Source organism: Elgaria multicarinata, chromosome 7 (assembly GCF_023053635.1).
Source record: "Elgaria multicarinata webbii isolate HBS135686 ecotype San Diego chromosome 7, rElgMul1.1.pri, whole genome shotgun sequence".
In the NCBI taxonomy this organism is placed as follows: Eukaryota; Metazoa; Chordata; class Lepidosauria; order Squamata; family Anguidae; genus Elgaria; species Elgaria multicarinata.
Window position 1 is genome coordinate 71,123,400 of NC_086177.1, and position 14,726 is coordinate 71,138,125.

The window sequence follows — 14,726 nt, forward strand, 5'->3', positions numbered from 1 at the left end:
ATTTTACTAGTATAGCAGTACAAAAGGGCATTTTGAGGGTGCTTATGCATAGACATGCTTTCAACTACATTTAAAATAAGGCCGTACCTAATTTGTGGTATAGTTCCTTTAACTTGATCTGAAATGCAGATTTCACAGATAACACTGTCTGTCACATCGTATCTCTTCAGTTTAACAATGCAATGTCTTAGTAATTATAATGTACAAATGGATGAAATGACACCTGTACAAGTAGATAATTGCCCCTTACTTTCAATCTTCTGCAAATCAATATTATCATAAAAATTGCAGGTTAGATGGCAATTAATCAAACTAGAAATAGAACTTGTGGAAAGGGAGAAAAATAAAGCGGCAGACACCAAAACTGGAATTAAACTAATCCCAGCTTTATTTAATGAACATTAAGAACCAAAATGGCTTTAACATGAAGCCAGAGTAGAGGGCAGAGTCTAAAACCATAGCTAGATGGGGCTTTATCCTGGGGCGATCCCTAGGATCATCCCTGTGCATTCACATAATGCACAGGGGATCCCGGGATCAGGGAGGGATGATCCCTCCCTTGCCCCGGGATATGGCCCTACACTTTAGGCCCGCTTTTTCCATGGTTTCGGGCTGATCCCGGGACCAAGGAGCATGTGGGCGGGCATCGCGGTTTGTCCTGGATCCTCGCTGTTACCCACGATGAGCTGGGACCTGCGCATGGGGTGCAGAGCTCCTCAGGATCTCTGCACCCATCCGGGGGAGGGGGGAGCTGGATGGCGTTTTTTTTTAAAAAAACCTTACCTTATACGCACAAGCGCTCGTGTGCTCCTTCCTCTTTTAAAAAACAAAATGGCGGACATGATGTCCTCTCCCTCCGAGGCCGTCATGCGCCGTATGTAAACAGAGGGGAGATCTCACGATAAAAATATTACAAGATCTTCACCCCTCCGTCGCACTAGACCAGTAGGTCTAGCTGAGGCCAAAACCTTAAAGCGTTGTATATGGAGGCTTGTACGGTTACGTTTTGGTAGGCCTATTGCCTAATGAGTAGGTGCTGTTGTGATATACTTCTCAGTTGCCTTTTACTCATTAGACTAAATAAAACCACCAAAGTGTAAGCTAAACATGTAAGCAGAGCTGGGCATCTTCTGCCTTCATTATCCTAGACAGCAGTTCTACTCCAGAAACATCATCCCTCAGTGATTGTCCATCCATCATCATGCAAGGATGAGCCTTCCAGTATACCTTCTCATGCTCCTCCACATAGGAGCCTTTTCTGCATCAATACTGGTCCACCTGCCATAGGGGAGGATTCAGCCTAGCTTGATTCCTTTGCTTCCTGGAAAAGAAAACACACCTCTCAAAGGAGAGCGAGGAATCAAATATAAAGCCAAGACTACGAGCTTCCTTACTCCAGTCAAGGAAGCTCGTAGTCTTGGCTTTATATTTGATTCCTCACTCTCCTTTATTCCTCATATTGAGGCAGTAGCTAAATCCTGTTGTTTTTTCCTGTATAATATTGCCAGGATTCGATCATTTTTGTCTGTCTCTTCTGCCAAGACTCTTGTTCATGCATTGGTTATTTCTCGGTTGGACTACTGCAACCTTCTTCTCACTGGCCTTCCTTCTTCTCACATCAGTCCGTTGGTTTCTGTTCACCACTCTGCTGCTAAGATCATCTTCTTGGCTCGCCGCTCTGACCATGTTACTCCACTGCTGAAATCTCTTCATTGGCTTCCAATTCACTTCAGAATCCAATATAAACTTCTCCTGTTGACCTACAAAGCTTTTCACTGTCTAGCTCCTTCCTATCTCTCCTCTCTCATCTCACACTATTGCCCCGCTCGTGCTCTTCGCTCCTCTAATGCCATGTTTCTCGCCTGCCCAAGGGTCTCTACTTCCCTTGCTCGGCTTCATCCATTTTCTTCTGTTGCCCCTTATGCCTGGAACGCTCTTCCAGAACATTTGAGAACTACAAGTTCAACCGCAGCTTTTAAAGCTCAGCTAAAAACTTTTCTTTTTCCTAAAGCTTTTAAAACTTGATTTTGTTCTGACTTTATACTGTTAGTTTTACCCTACCCAGTGCCTGTTTACCCTACCCTGTGCCTGTTTGCATTCTCTTCCCCTCCTTATTGTTTTATTATGATTTTATTAGACCCTATGCGGCAGGGTCTTGCTATTTACTGTTTTACTCTGTACAGCACCATGTACATTGATGGTTCTATATAAATAAATAATAATAAATAATAATAATAATCTCAATGAACATCCAAATCACTCTAGAAAAATCAAAAAGATTGAGCTCACATCCTGCAATTGATAAGTTGTCCTACATAATGCCTGGCTAGTCTTGCTATGGGTCTTCTACCTAGCCCAGTTGATGGCAGCAGGATTCTTAGGACCCTGCCACGCAAGCTGTAGCAGTAATTCCACCTGCACAATCTACATCACAGAAATCTGCTAAGTAATAGGCCCAAATCTCCAACAGTCTTGCTAATTAATTCCAAAACAGAGATGATGCCCAAGTTGTTCTGCTGAGACGCTTTGTTGGAGGCATCAGTACATTCCACTGCATGTCCCTCCTTCCAAACTAATGGATATTTGTCAGCTCGCTTATGACCATTTGTGATCTGTAGAGAACAGCCAGCATACACCTCTGAGCGCAGAAGACAAGGCTGTGCTCAGAGTCAACACCCAGAGTGGCAACGTGCCTGCCAGAGAAAGTCTTGGTTTTTTATATAGTTCTACAGCCATTTTTCAACAGAAAAGTGAAAGCAATTTCTCCACAGATTTAGGTTGACCTTATATATAACGGCCTGGAATAATTTTATGCAGAAGTGAAAGACAGGGGTTAGTCCTACTTCATTATAATTCAAGCTACAGCAAGACTTATAGACCCCAAAGGATCTTTTCAGTCAGATGAATGCAGTGTGAGATATTGGTTAAAAGACACTAAGTCATTCCAAAAGTACAGCTGCCCCTAAGCTACTGACTGCTTTATGAGGGCAAATTACTTTAAAGTCATTGCTTACAGTCTTTTGAACTATAGGAATGTTCTTATCAATCAGTCATCACATAACAATTGATATGTAATGATTAGTCTTGAGTGATCTATTTCCCTATTACCTAAGCAATTTTTCTAATGTACAAATGTTTATCATGCCATATTCTGCAGTTAGTAGATACTTCCTTCTCAGTATAGTGAATCAACCTAATTAATGAGTCTCGGAAAGCAGATGCATTTGTATGAAAATATTCAGCTACCAACCAAATACATTCTTGCAGCATCAACAGCTGAGAATTATTCCCATTCATTTGTTGAATTTTGGTTTGCAGAGCGGCTTCAAAATCATTCTGATTTGTGATAAAATTGTTTGTTTTTTCATCGGGTTTTCATTCTAAGAACATAAGAAAGGTTCTGCTGGATCAGATCAAAGGCCTAACTAGTCCAGAGTTCTTTTTTCCACAGGAGCCAACCAGATGCCTGTGGGAAACTGATAAGCTGAAATAGAACACAGCAGCGCCTTCCTGCTTGTGCTCCCCAGTGACTAGTTTTGAGAGGCACACTGCCTCTGATTCTGGATGGTATATATAGCCATCATGACTAGTAGTCATTGAAAAGGCTTGGCATGTACTCTGAATGTGATTCCTCCTCTGACTCACATGAGGACTCCAAGGTAGAGGAGGCATCATCCAGTGAGACATTGTCTATCACCAAGGAGTTTTCAGGCTAGAGGACATGGCTTTATTGAACTCTGCAGCCCTCACCATCCCCATGGCTGCAGAATCAGGCATTGACCTTTTAAGAGACATAAAGCTCCTCAGAGGCAGTGGAGTTAACAGCAGGCCCAGCTCAGCCAGCCTCCATAAAGCCTTGTAAGATTTCTGTATATTGCTAAGACAACAGGTCTTCCTGAGAGAGCTCAGGTCAGCATAGATCTATGCAGGGTGCTGACAGACCCTGCCTGGTCTGACCTTGCCTTGTAATCTTGCTTCATTAGATTTGACTGCCTTGTCTGATGAAAAAAGTCAAACAAAATGGAGGGCGCAACGTCTTCTTCCTCCCTGGACATTGCGTGCTGCATGTAGACAGAGGGGGAGATCTCATGATCACCATATCACAAAATCCTCCCCCCTCCATCCCTCTACACCTGGTAGGTCTAGAGATGGCCTAAGTTTCATGCTCTTAGTGCTGATGGATGGATGGGCAGACACACAATCTCTTTTATTATTATAGTCTAGTTTCAAAAAGTGTTTGAGAAATTTGTTTGCATGCAATAATGATGATACCTTGCTTAAACACTAAATAGTATGTATGTTTTTATCCATTAAAAGTCAATAAGCACTTAGGGTCAGTAAAAATAATTCATTCTGAAATAATTAACTGATGGAAAGTGATAAACTTCCCCATTTTCTTGCTGTCTCCAGTGATTCTCATTCTTTTAGTCTCTTAACTAATGATTTGACTCCTAAATGAATTGTCAGCATCTGGTTAGCCCTCCTCCAACTCTTGCTTTTGTTCCTCACTTAAAAGGAAGGAATGTTCAGTTACTTTCAAAGGACTGTATTGGAAAATTGTATCTGCCTGCCTGTTGCAACTTCCGCATTAATTAGCCTTTGTGAATCATGGCTATTTGTTTGACATAAGGAAATTGGAAGATCAGATTTTCTACAGGATTGTTAAGAATAAAATCAGAAATCACTTCTATGGTGCCATTAATCCTCATGCTTTGGAGTAACCATTCACTTAGAGTAGGCCAACATTTTATACCAGCTGATTATTTTTGTGACAAGATATATTAGAAATTGTATAGTCCTTATTCCCAGGTCACTAACTTGAATAGCACCTTCTGCTTTATTCCATCTCATTATCTTTCCAATCTTCAAAAGGAAGTGATACAAATTTAATAAATCCTAATTCCCTTTTGCTGGCTCTCTGCAACAAACCAATCACTCTTGGCATTTAATAAATATGGTGCACTTTCTCCTAAGGTATCAGCTCATAGGTTTATTTCTTTTTTTAATAAAAGATAGGGTACATTTTATTTTGAGTAAGAGATTTAATTTTATGTATGATTAGAACAATATTCAAGTGTCCTTCCAGTGTTCCTTAATTAATGTAAGATTGTACTTTATATTAAAACTTTAGCTCATAGGCAACTGGTCTTGAGAACAACCAGAATCCACTACTTGGAGTAATCCCCCTGTATTAACTGTATTTCCACACCAGCTGAGTTATGTATCATTGTACTTGAAAATATAGTGAAAAGCTTATGCTGCTACAAATATAATGGCCTGTTTCTCATTTCTCACAATAAGAATTGCTCTTTTTATTTTGGCCTGATTTTTTCCATGCGTATTTCAGCAACAATCTCCACCCACAGATTCTTTGCTTCTTTATTCATTTGTGTGTGCATTTTTATAGCTTTCCTCAGCTCTGGCTACTCATGGTTCCATGTCCCTCTTCTTTTATTTTTTGCACTCCCCAACATAAGTTGCTGGTGGGTGAGGATTACATTTACATATTTTTTTTAAAGGAGATGGGGAAATAATCTAAACTAAGTCCACAAGCCAGATAAGAGGATATATGGAGATATATATATATATATATATATATATATATATATATATATATATATATTGTATATAGGAAACCTGTGAAGACAGCACAGAAATAATAAAAATGTGCAACAAAGTTAAAAGAACTCTGAATGACGGCATTGGTGCAAACATATCCTTAGTATATCATCTGGCTCTTTACAAATTATATTGGGCCAACCCAACCCTATCTGGTCTTTTAACTGTCTGTCATAGTGTAAGGCAGCCTTGCCCAACCTGGAGCCCTCCAGATGTGTTGGGCATGCTAGCTGGGAATGATAAGAGTTATCGACCAACACATCTGGAATGCACTAGGTTGGAGAATGCTGGTATATCTTTGTAAACTGCCCAGGCAGCTTCCGCTATGGGGCTGTATATAAATGTGACGATGATGATGATGATGATGATGATGATAGGTTTGTGCCATAGCAATGAAGAGTTTGTAGAGATCATTCCAGTTTTGAAAAATGACCACTCACAGTGGTCATGCGGTATTTGTGGGAGGTATATAAATGTTTCCCTTCTAGATTGCATCTCCTCTGCTCATGTTTTATAAATGCTTGAAGCTGCTGTAGATAAATGTAATTCTCTCTTCAGTAGAGCTAGTGCCTCTATTGAGATAACTGTTTGTAAAGAGAAGTGCGACTGACATGGGCAACAGATGGATATTTTTTTATTTATATTTATTTATTACATTTATATCCTGCCTTTTTGCCTCCAAGGAGGCATACATAATCCTCCTCCTCTCCATGTTATCCTCACAACAACAACCCTATGTGTTAGGTTGGGCTGAGAGCTTGTGACTGGACCAGAGTCACCCAGTGGGTTTCTATGACCGAGTGGGGACTAGAACCCGGATCTCCCGACTCCCAGTCCAACACCTTAGCCATTATACTACACTGTTGCTACGGTATAATTATATCACATAGTTGCTGTGACATCACTTATTACAAGCAAATGAGTAAGGGACCATCATGGGTTTTTTTTTAAAAAAATGTTCATCTGTCATCCCAGGAGTATGCATGAAACCCTTGGCTACAATGATTTATTAAGACAGCATGCGTCTTTGAAAATACTTGTTTTCAGGAGTCTAAACTATTATACTAGGACAGATGTAAACTCTGGGAAGCTTTCCAGGTTCTCTGCCAACTGTGTTTGTGTTTTGAAATCTTAGGAACAGTGTTTTTAAAAACCCTGGAAGAAATGTTCCTCACCAAGCCTAGTTTTTCATCTCAAATATATTCTATGGTGGTACTTTGCAGTTGAAACTTTCTTCAGTATGATATCATTGAGACAGAAGCTATTTATGTTTGGTGTCTGTCCTTTCTGGCAAGGTAGACATCTGGTATTATGCAGGAGAGGAGAGGGATAATGATTTTTTTTTTTTGCTTCTGTGTTGCCACTTGCTGTTTCAACCATCTCCCTTCTACAAGGATTTTATGAAGAAGGGAATTGTTGATGATGATACATAGCCTGCAATCCAGTGAAAATCATGTGAGTCCAAGTCCAGTTGAAATTCATGGAACAGAAGTGCCCAGGTGCCATTGGTTTCAAAGAAGGCTTTGCTCTACTTCTGTTCTCTACACTCACCTTCCTTTCCACCTACCAGAACAAAAGGAACCCACAACATACAAGTGGGGAAGGTGAGCGATAGTTCCAAGGGGGAACAGAGCAAGATAGGTCATGACTACCTAGACATTTCAGTGCTGCAAGCCTATGAGAGTGGTGGGGTGAGTTACATAATCTCTAGTTTGTGATCTGGCAAGCTTATTTCAATAGACTTGAATCTATCCAACCTTCATGGTATTGTGCCCATGAGGTTGTGTCCCACCAATAGAATGGCTTCCATCAGCAGGACAGAGTCCTGCTCTCCCTTGCAGCCCCTTCCCCTTGAAATCTTCTCTGGAGGGTAGGGAGGACAGAGAAGATTGGGGGAGTTGTAGGGCGAGGAGAGGAAAGGAAAGTCCAGAGGTCTGCTCATGTAATGTTATGTGTAACCCATAGCCTTCAATGGTTTTCTTATTATTTGGAAATGCTAAGGAGTATCAACATTAGGAATTATGGGTTAGTAACAGCAAAACATATCTTTAAAGCATTTAACTAATACCGAAAGCTTTTTATGTTGAAAGGGAGAAGTGTTTTTAAATGGCATAGTGCTGGGCGTTTTATGGGAGAAGATCTGGTAGCAAAAATATTTGAAAAAATTCTTGGCATTTTAAGAAAATCTCAAATTCTCAGCTGCAAGTGAGTTTACCTTGAGGGATAATTTTGAATCTGTTCTGAAAGTGTCAAAGTAAGAGAAGAGAAGCTGCATGGTCATAATTGGAGACCGGCACAGAATTCAGTGGGTTAGTGTTCTGCCAGGTACATTCTGTGCCAAGTTGGCAATGAGTTCATTCCACTAAAATATGTAGTGTGTTATTCATAAACATACGAGTGCTGATAATCCCCTGGGCTTGGAGTATCACTTACTCTTCAGTCTGAGAAAGAATGAAGAATGAGACAACAAAGGAATATGAACTGCTTGCTGATAGACATTTGAAATCTGTTAATAAATTTCTGTTGTTTTAAATCTGTTATTGTATTTTAAATATTTGCACTGCTGCTAGCTTTTATTTCGGTCTTTATTTTTTATTTTATACTGTAGTTTTAAGCATTCATATTATATTTTATCATGTTGCATTTTATGGTTATAGGTGATATGAACTTCCTAGAGAGCTTTGGCTGGTGGGCAGTATAAAAGTGTAATACATAAATAAGTATATATAAAACAGATACCTGCTGGATCAGCCCATGGGCCCATATAGCCTAATAAGCAGATTCTAGCAGTGGGCAGCTAAATGGTGTAACTCACATTATTTGACTTGAAGCTGTATTAGGCATTCAGAGTCCCTGTCAACTTCCTTGTGAGTGTTAGTTCTGGAGTCTTCCCACTGGTATCCCATCAGCCATTGCGAGTTCTGCCAGCTGGACTAGAGCGGCAACCACCACTTTGGTTGCTTTTGCCAGGGGACTCTGTAGTCACCAAAAATAACGGTGCGTGACAAAATAGTCAGTGGTGCCCAACACACGACATGATAACCAATGGCTGTTCAAATTTATTTATTATTTATTTTATTAATTACATTTATATACTTAACCATAGCCGAAGCTCCCTCTGCATAGCATTGGTTATTTGCATTGGTTATTTTGGCTGAAACCGTGGTGTGAAAAAGTCCCAGCAGATGATACAATAACCAACCGCTGACTATTTAATTCACTGTTGAATATTTAACACACTATTGGTTATTGTGTCATCTAGGTATACATTCTTTGTATACCTAGAATGTGTTCAACCTTTTCAGTTGCTTAAAACAGTTCTGTACATATACTTTTGCTTCTAATACCAGCCATTATCCAATCATTGTATGCATATTTTAAAATATTCACATATTTTAAAAATGTAACTGTCTCAAATTAGCAGGAAAAAAACAGTTTAGTATTTGACAATTCAGTCATATATATTTGTACATTGATCCCATTGGCTTCAACCGAACTTGCTTCCAAATTAAATGTGCTTAGGGAATGGAGCCTTAATATGGTTCTATTTCCCTTGAGGGCTATCAGATTTATTTCTCATTAAGTGTGAATAGACTAATAACCAACTGTTAGATTTCTTTGTGGTTTCTTAGAGGTTTTTATAGGCCTGTTATGCTGACCACTGGTTTATTAAAACTTATCAGAAAGAATAGTTAGCAATGATTATGGCACAATTTCTTTCTATGGCCAAGATGTCTTTTTAATAGAAATTTTTAATAGTGTATCTTGTTTTGGGCAGTACGGGTGTAGTGAAATGCCTTGGACATTATTGGAGGACATTATGATGTTTAGATGAATCTTAACAAGTTTAAAAGTGTATTTAGTAGAATGTAAGCCTATGCGGCAGGGTCTTGCTATTTACTGTTTTACGCTGTACAGCACCATGTACATTGATGGTGCTATATAAATAATAATGATGATGATAATAATAATAATAATAATAATAATAATAATAATAATAATAATAATAATAGAGAAAGAGAACCACCAGCTTAGGAACAGATGAACTGAAGATATATGTATTAGATTGAAGTGTATGTTGGATTTTAAATGCTTCCATGAAGGTTTATTTTCTACACTGTAAGTAGGATGATTCCTAAGTAATGGGCCAGGCAATGATGGCATATACTTTATTTCTTATAGTGATTGGAATTCTGTATTGTTGTTTTTACATTATTGTCTGGGTACTCATGCAGCAGAGGGGGTAGTTAAGAGTAGTTTGATATCTGACTTCTCAGTGCTAATGACACTATGTGAGAACAGAGGAATACTACATTGTTAATAGCACTACAATGCACTATTAAGCAATGAGAATCTAATGAGTCGATCTATCATTCTAATGAGGCCATCTGATCAGAACACTTTGCTGTTGAAGGTTCATTCTCTTCAATGGGCTTTAGTCCAGCAGATCATGAGCAACATATTATATCAGTTGCATAACACATATGACACACCAGGTACAATACAAAATCTAAAAATAATCTAGCCAGACAGCTCATAATGGAAAGGAGAGAAAATAGGGAGCAAAGATATATGGATCTGCAAAACCTTAAATGCATAGAACAACAGGTGGTAAAGAAAGTGGCCTTGAGCATCACTTTCTGTGTGGGAAAGGGGGGTGGGTAGAAATAAAAAAAATAATGGAGAAAAGGACACAAAGGGGGTGGAAAGTGAAGTTTTTAAGGAACTTTGTAAAAGAACTTTGCCTTCCAGATATTCAAAAGAAGGGCATTTCATGCAGTTGGAGAACCTTTAGTAAAAAAGGGTAAGGGCTTTAAAAGGGCAGTCTAAAGAGTTAATGAGTCCTGACTACAGCCTAACGTGCATTTTTTCCCAACAGATTAGGCTTATACAATCCCTCCCGCATTTCACTTCTCAGCATTAAGAATGATATTGTGTTATGTCTGCAACTGAAGTTAATGCTAACCATGATTCTGAAACTGATTAGACTGAATTCAGAACATGAGACCAGGATTTGAAACTGGTGTTAACCTTGGTGCAGACACAACCCTACATAATGTTATAAGCTTGTGTGCATCTGAACTCATGTGATGCTTTTAATCGCTTATAAATGATCAGGAAATATTAATTTGAACCGGTCCAATGTGTTCATTATGCAAAATAAAGTGGTAATTTATTCATTTTACACAATTAACGTTCTGTAATACCCCAAAACACAAGTAAACTTCATCCCAAGATTTGTCCCTTATCCCAGCATCTTACCAAATTCACTAGACTTCCAAAAGCAGGGGGTAGGGATGTCCTGCCATTGTTTAGTGTAGTGGCCATTACTTTGTTGGACAGTAGATGTAATAAATACCTGTTGAGATTATAAGATATTTAGATGACAATAATAAAAAGGAGACTCATTAAGATTACTAGCTTTGCTCTACAGGGCAATCTTAACTTCTACTGGCTTGTAACAAAAAGATTTCATCATTCTCTCTTTCTTTCTTTCTTTCTTTCTTTCTTTCTTTCTTTCTTTCTTTCTTAGGAAACTGACCTCATGACCTTTAACATCTCAATGCATCGATCCTGGTGGCGAGAACATGGACCAGGCTGCATACGAAGAGTGGTGCGTCCTTCAGCTCCTGGGATCTTAGATGATTTTTCCTATGTCTCCGTGACAGGCTGCATCATTGACTTCCAATACCTAGAGGTCATTCACAGTGCCATCCAAATACTACTCTCTGTAAGTCCCTGTTTGCTGATTAAATCAAATCATACCATTCCTATGTTGTCGTCTTGTACAATTGACACTACTGCTTTTTCTTTAATTGCATTTTAACCAATTTACTCAACAATATTGGTTTTAATCCAAGGCAAAAAAATTTTTTTTAAAAAAAAAAAAACATAGATGTCTCAAGTCAAATATGTTTCCTTTTAAAAACACCACTACCCCTGTTTCACATACATACCTTTGGTATTAAACTTATTTCAAAAGATTCTGCCAATTTTTGATAAAAAAATCAACAAAGTTTCTGCAACTTATGGTTTTTTTTGGTGACACGTTTACAGATTGGTTGTGAAAAGTGAAACAGTTATATAATTCTGTCATTTAAATCCATCAGGGATATGGGTACAATATAATGCAAGCAACAGAAATACTTCCTTTCAGTGTATCTTTCAGTGACAAAATAGCTCCTGGTTCCTAGAAAGCTTGTTTTATGCTTGTTTATGCACATGCTTCTTAGTTTATGTTTTCAGTGTATCAGGAAAGCTGTTTTTGCCTCGAGGCAAATTTAAAATCATAGAATAGTAGAGTTAGAAGGGGCCTATAAAGCCATGGAATCCAACCCACTGCTCAACGCAGGAATTCACCTTAAAGCATACCTGACAGATGGCTGTCCAGCTGCATCTTGAATGCCTCTAGTGTAGGAGAGCCCACAACCTCCCTAGGTACAGGTTCCATTGTCGTACTGCTCTAACAATCAAGTTTTTCCTGATGTCCAGCCAGAAGCTGGCTTCCTGTAACTTGAGCCCATTAGACCGTGTCCTGCACTTTGGGATGATCAATTAATTAATTTGGTTAATTGGCAACATTGGAATGAGAACTCACATATGGACTCCTGTGCACACAAATTTGCCTGCACCCCTACACAAACACATGAGTTCTTAGTCATCCGTGCAAACTGGCACTGGCTCTCGCATGTACAGAAGTGTATGCACAATAATTTCTTCTACACACACAATTACTCTTCGCCTCATTGGCACTGGCTTTGTTAGTAACTGGGCACAGCTGTTTCAAGAATGAGCCTGCTACTAGGAATGGAAGAGAAACAACTTTCACCACCTGCAAGAAACCGTTCCGAGGAAGACTAGCTCAACACAGCTGGTGTGGCCATGTAGATGTATGAGAATTATATCAAAATCAGGACTGAACAAAATTAAGAGAGGTGTTATACAAAGCTAAGTGGAACATGAAGAAGATCTGATTTGGCTTATATAGACTGGAAATTTTGTATCTTTCCTAAAAATAGCACATATTAGTGCTTTGCATGAGAACAGCTTTTATCCAAGGAAAGTAAAATTCATACCAACATATGTGTTCACCTTACTAAATGTGTTCATGCTGTAAGTGAGTTTAAGATTTGGTCCAAATTTAGTCAAATCAATATCCATTGATCTTTTTTCAATTGGTCTCTTGGTTCTTTGTATTTACTTACCTGATACAGTTTTTATTAGATTTAGAAGGTAGGTTATTTGTGAGAGGGGAAAACTAGATTGGGTCATAGAAGATTGTAATAATTAAGAAAGCGTAGTGGAGCCCATTTAGAATGGGTACCCATTTTGTCTGTACAGTATAGCTGCCCACAGTGCCTTATTATGGAAATTAGTGAGAATCATTATGTCAATTTGCAAATGAACCACAGAAATGAGACTAGGAAAGAACTCAATGAGTTGCCTCAATTAGCCAGAAAGAGGCTATTTGCCTGGGGAAAGCTTCAAAACAGCAATGGAACCTAAATTTGTAAGTGTAAAAGTGATCTTCTTTAGATTTGTCAATTACAGGTAATTGCCCATTAAGATGAGAAAGTGTTGGATTAGACTGGTGCAATGGTCTCTTTGACCCTTTAGTGTATGTGATCCAGGCAAACTCTCTACCGAAATTAACCTCTCTATTTCTTTCTTTTTTTTTCTACCCTAGGACTTGGACAACATATTAGGCAGAGTCATGTATTATGTACAGAGTCATAATGTAGTCTCTATTGAATGCATTTACATTATATACATTCTGTTTTTACTAACTTGTTTTATATATTGCTATCCTTCAGCAAATATTTAGTAGTGAATCCTTGAATTCTGTGGGCTTTTTATCAGGATCACTATAAATAAACCTGTCTGAAAAGGCAAAATAATGATAGGTTCATCAATTTAAATATGCTTCTTTGGAAGTACCTGGCATGTAACCTATTGACTTAAATCTTTCAGGTAACATCCTTTAGAGCTTTGTAAGTTTATCTGATTAAATTTGAAATTGCTTTGTAACCAGACCATCTGATTTCTCAGAATTACAGCTACAATTTTGCACATAGCCACTGTTAGTCACTATAATGCGACCAGCCCAGTGCAAAGACAATTTTAACAAAGCTGGTCAGAAAAAGGGCTGCTAGTAAGCGTTGGAAGGTCAAAGTGGTTTTTTTTTTTAGCAGAATATAGGTTTTTTTAGGAAGTTACAGAACATCCATAGATGAGGTTGGAAGATTTCCCCCGCAAAATGCAGCAGTTATTTTGTTTTTCATGCAATAAAAGTAATTTTGTTTGCAAGGAAAATGGATGACAGACCACATCTGAACCAACAAGAAGCAGACAAAACCTAGAATCTGTGAGATGATCAGCCTTAGCTTTCTTGCCCTCTGCCCTACACTTTGAGGGATATAATTTGGTATTGTTATCTTATATATAATAACATTGGGTAGTATCCAATAGTAATGTATCTATAGTATACATTAGATTATACAATAGATCTAGATCCAAAAGTAATGTTGTTACAGTACTATGAACATTATGAATTAACTTGGAATTTATTAACTATGGTCACAAATTCTCATAGCCACCTTCCATAAAACAATGGTTAAATATGGCATGTTGCTGAAATCATGAAAGCAACAGCATGCCTGTCTCTGAGAGGTGTGGGAGTGGGAAAGTGTCAGAAAACTTTTGGAAAAACTGCCTGCCATTTATTAATGTGAGGAGTGAAATATCCAATGTTAACATTAGTCACTTTAGTTTAATATAATTTTAATGTGAGATAGTAACAGATGGCTACTATTAAGTTTTATATTTATTTAGCAGTTTTATTAAGTGTTAAAATTTATTTAACAGTGTTCATTCTTAGCTATTATATAACAATAGTACAATGGTTATATAAGATGAGATAATGATACTCCAAATGATTCACATAGTTTTTCCTCATGTTTATCTGTATTCTATTCATTTAAATGGCATCATCATGATTTGTGGTGTGTGTGTGTGTGTGTGTGTGTGTGTGTGTGTGTGTATGCATGTGTCTGTATGTAAAATACTGCAAAAAGGTTAATGAATTTTAATTTAGCACAAAAAATATA

The 14,726-nt window shown here is 38.2% G+C and overlaps 1 protein-coding gene across 1 annotated transcript in view; it reads left to right on the forward strand.

Annotated features, from left to right (window-relative positions):
* Window positions 1–14,726, forward strand: part of NKAIN3 (sodium/potassium transporting ATPase interacting 3) — a 271,282-nt gene that overhangs the window by 178,208 nt on the left and 78,348 nt on the right. The window contains exon 4 of the mRNA XM_063130783.1: window positions 11,153–11,350. Coding sequence (XP_062986853.1) covers window positions 11,153–11,350 — 198 coding nt within the window. The remainder of the gene's footprint in view (window positions 1–11,152; window positions 11,351–14,726) is intronic.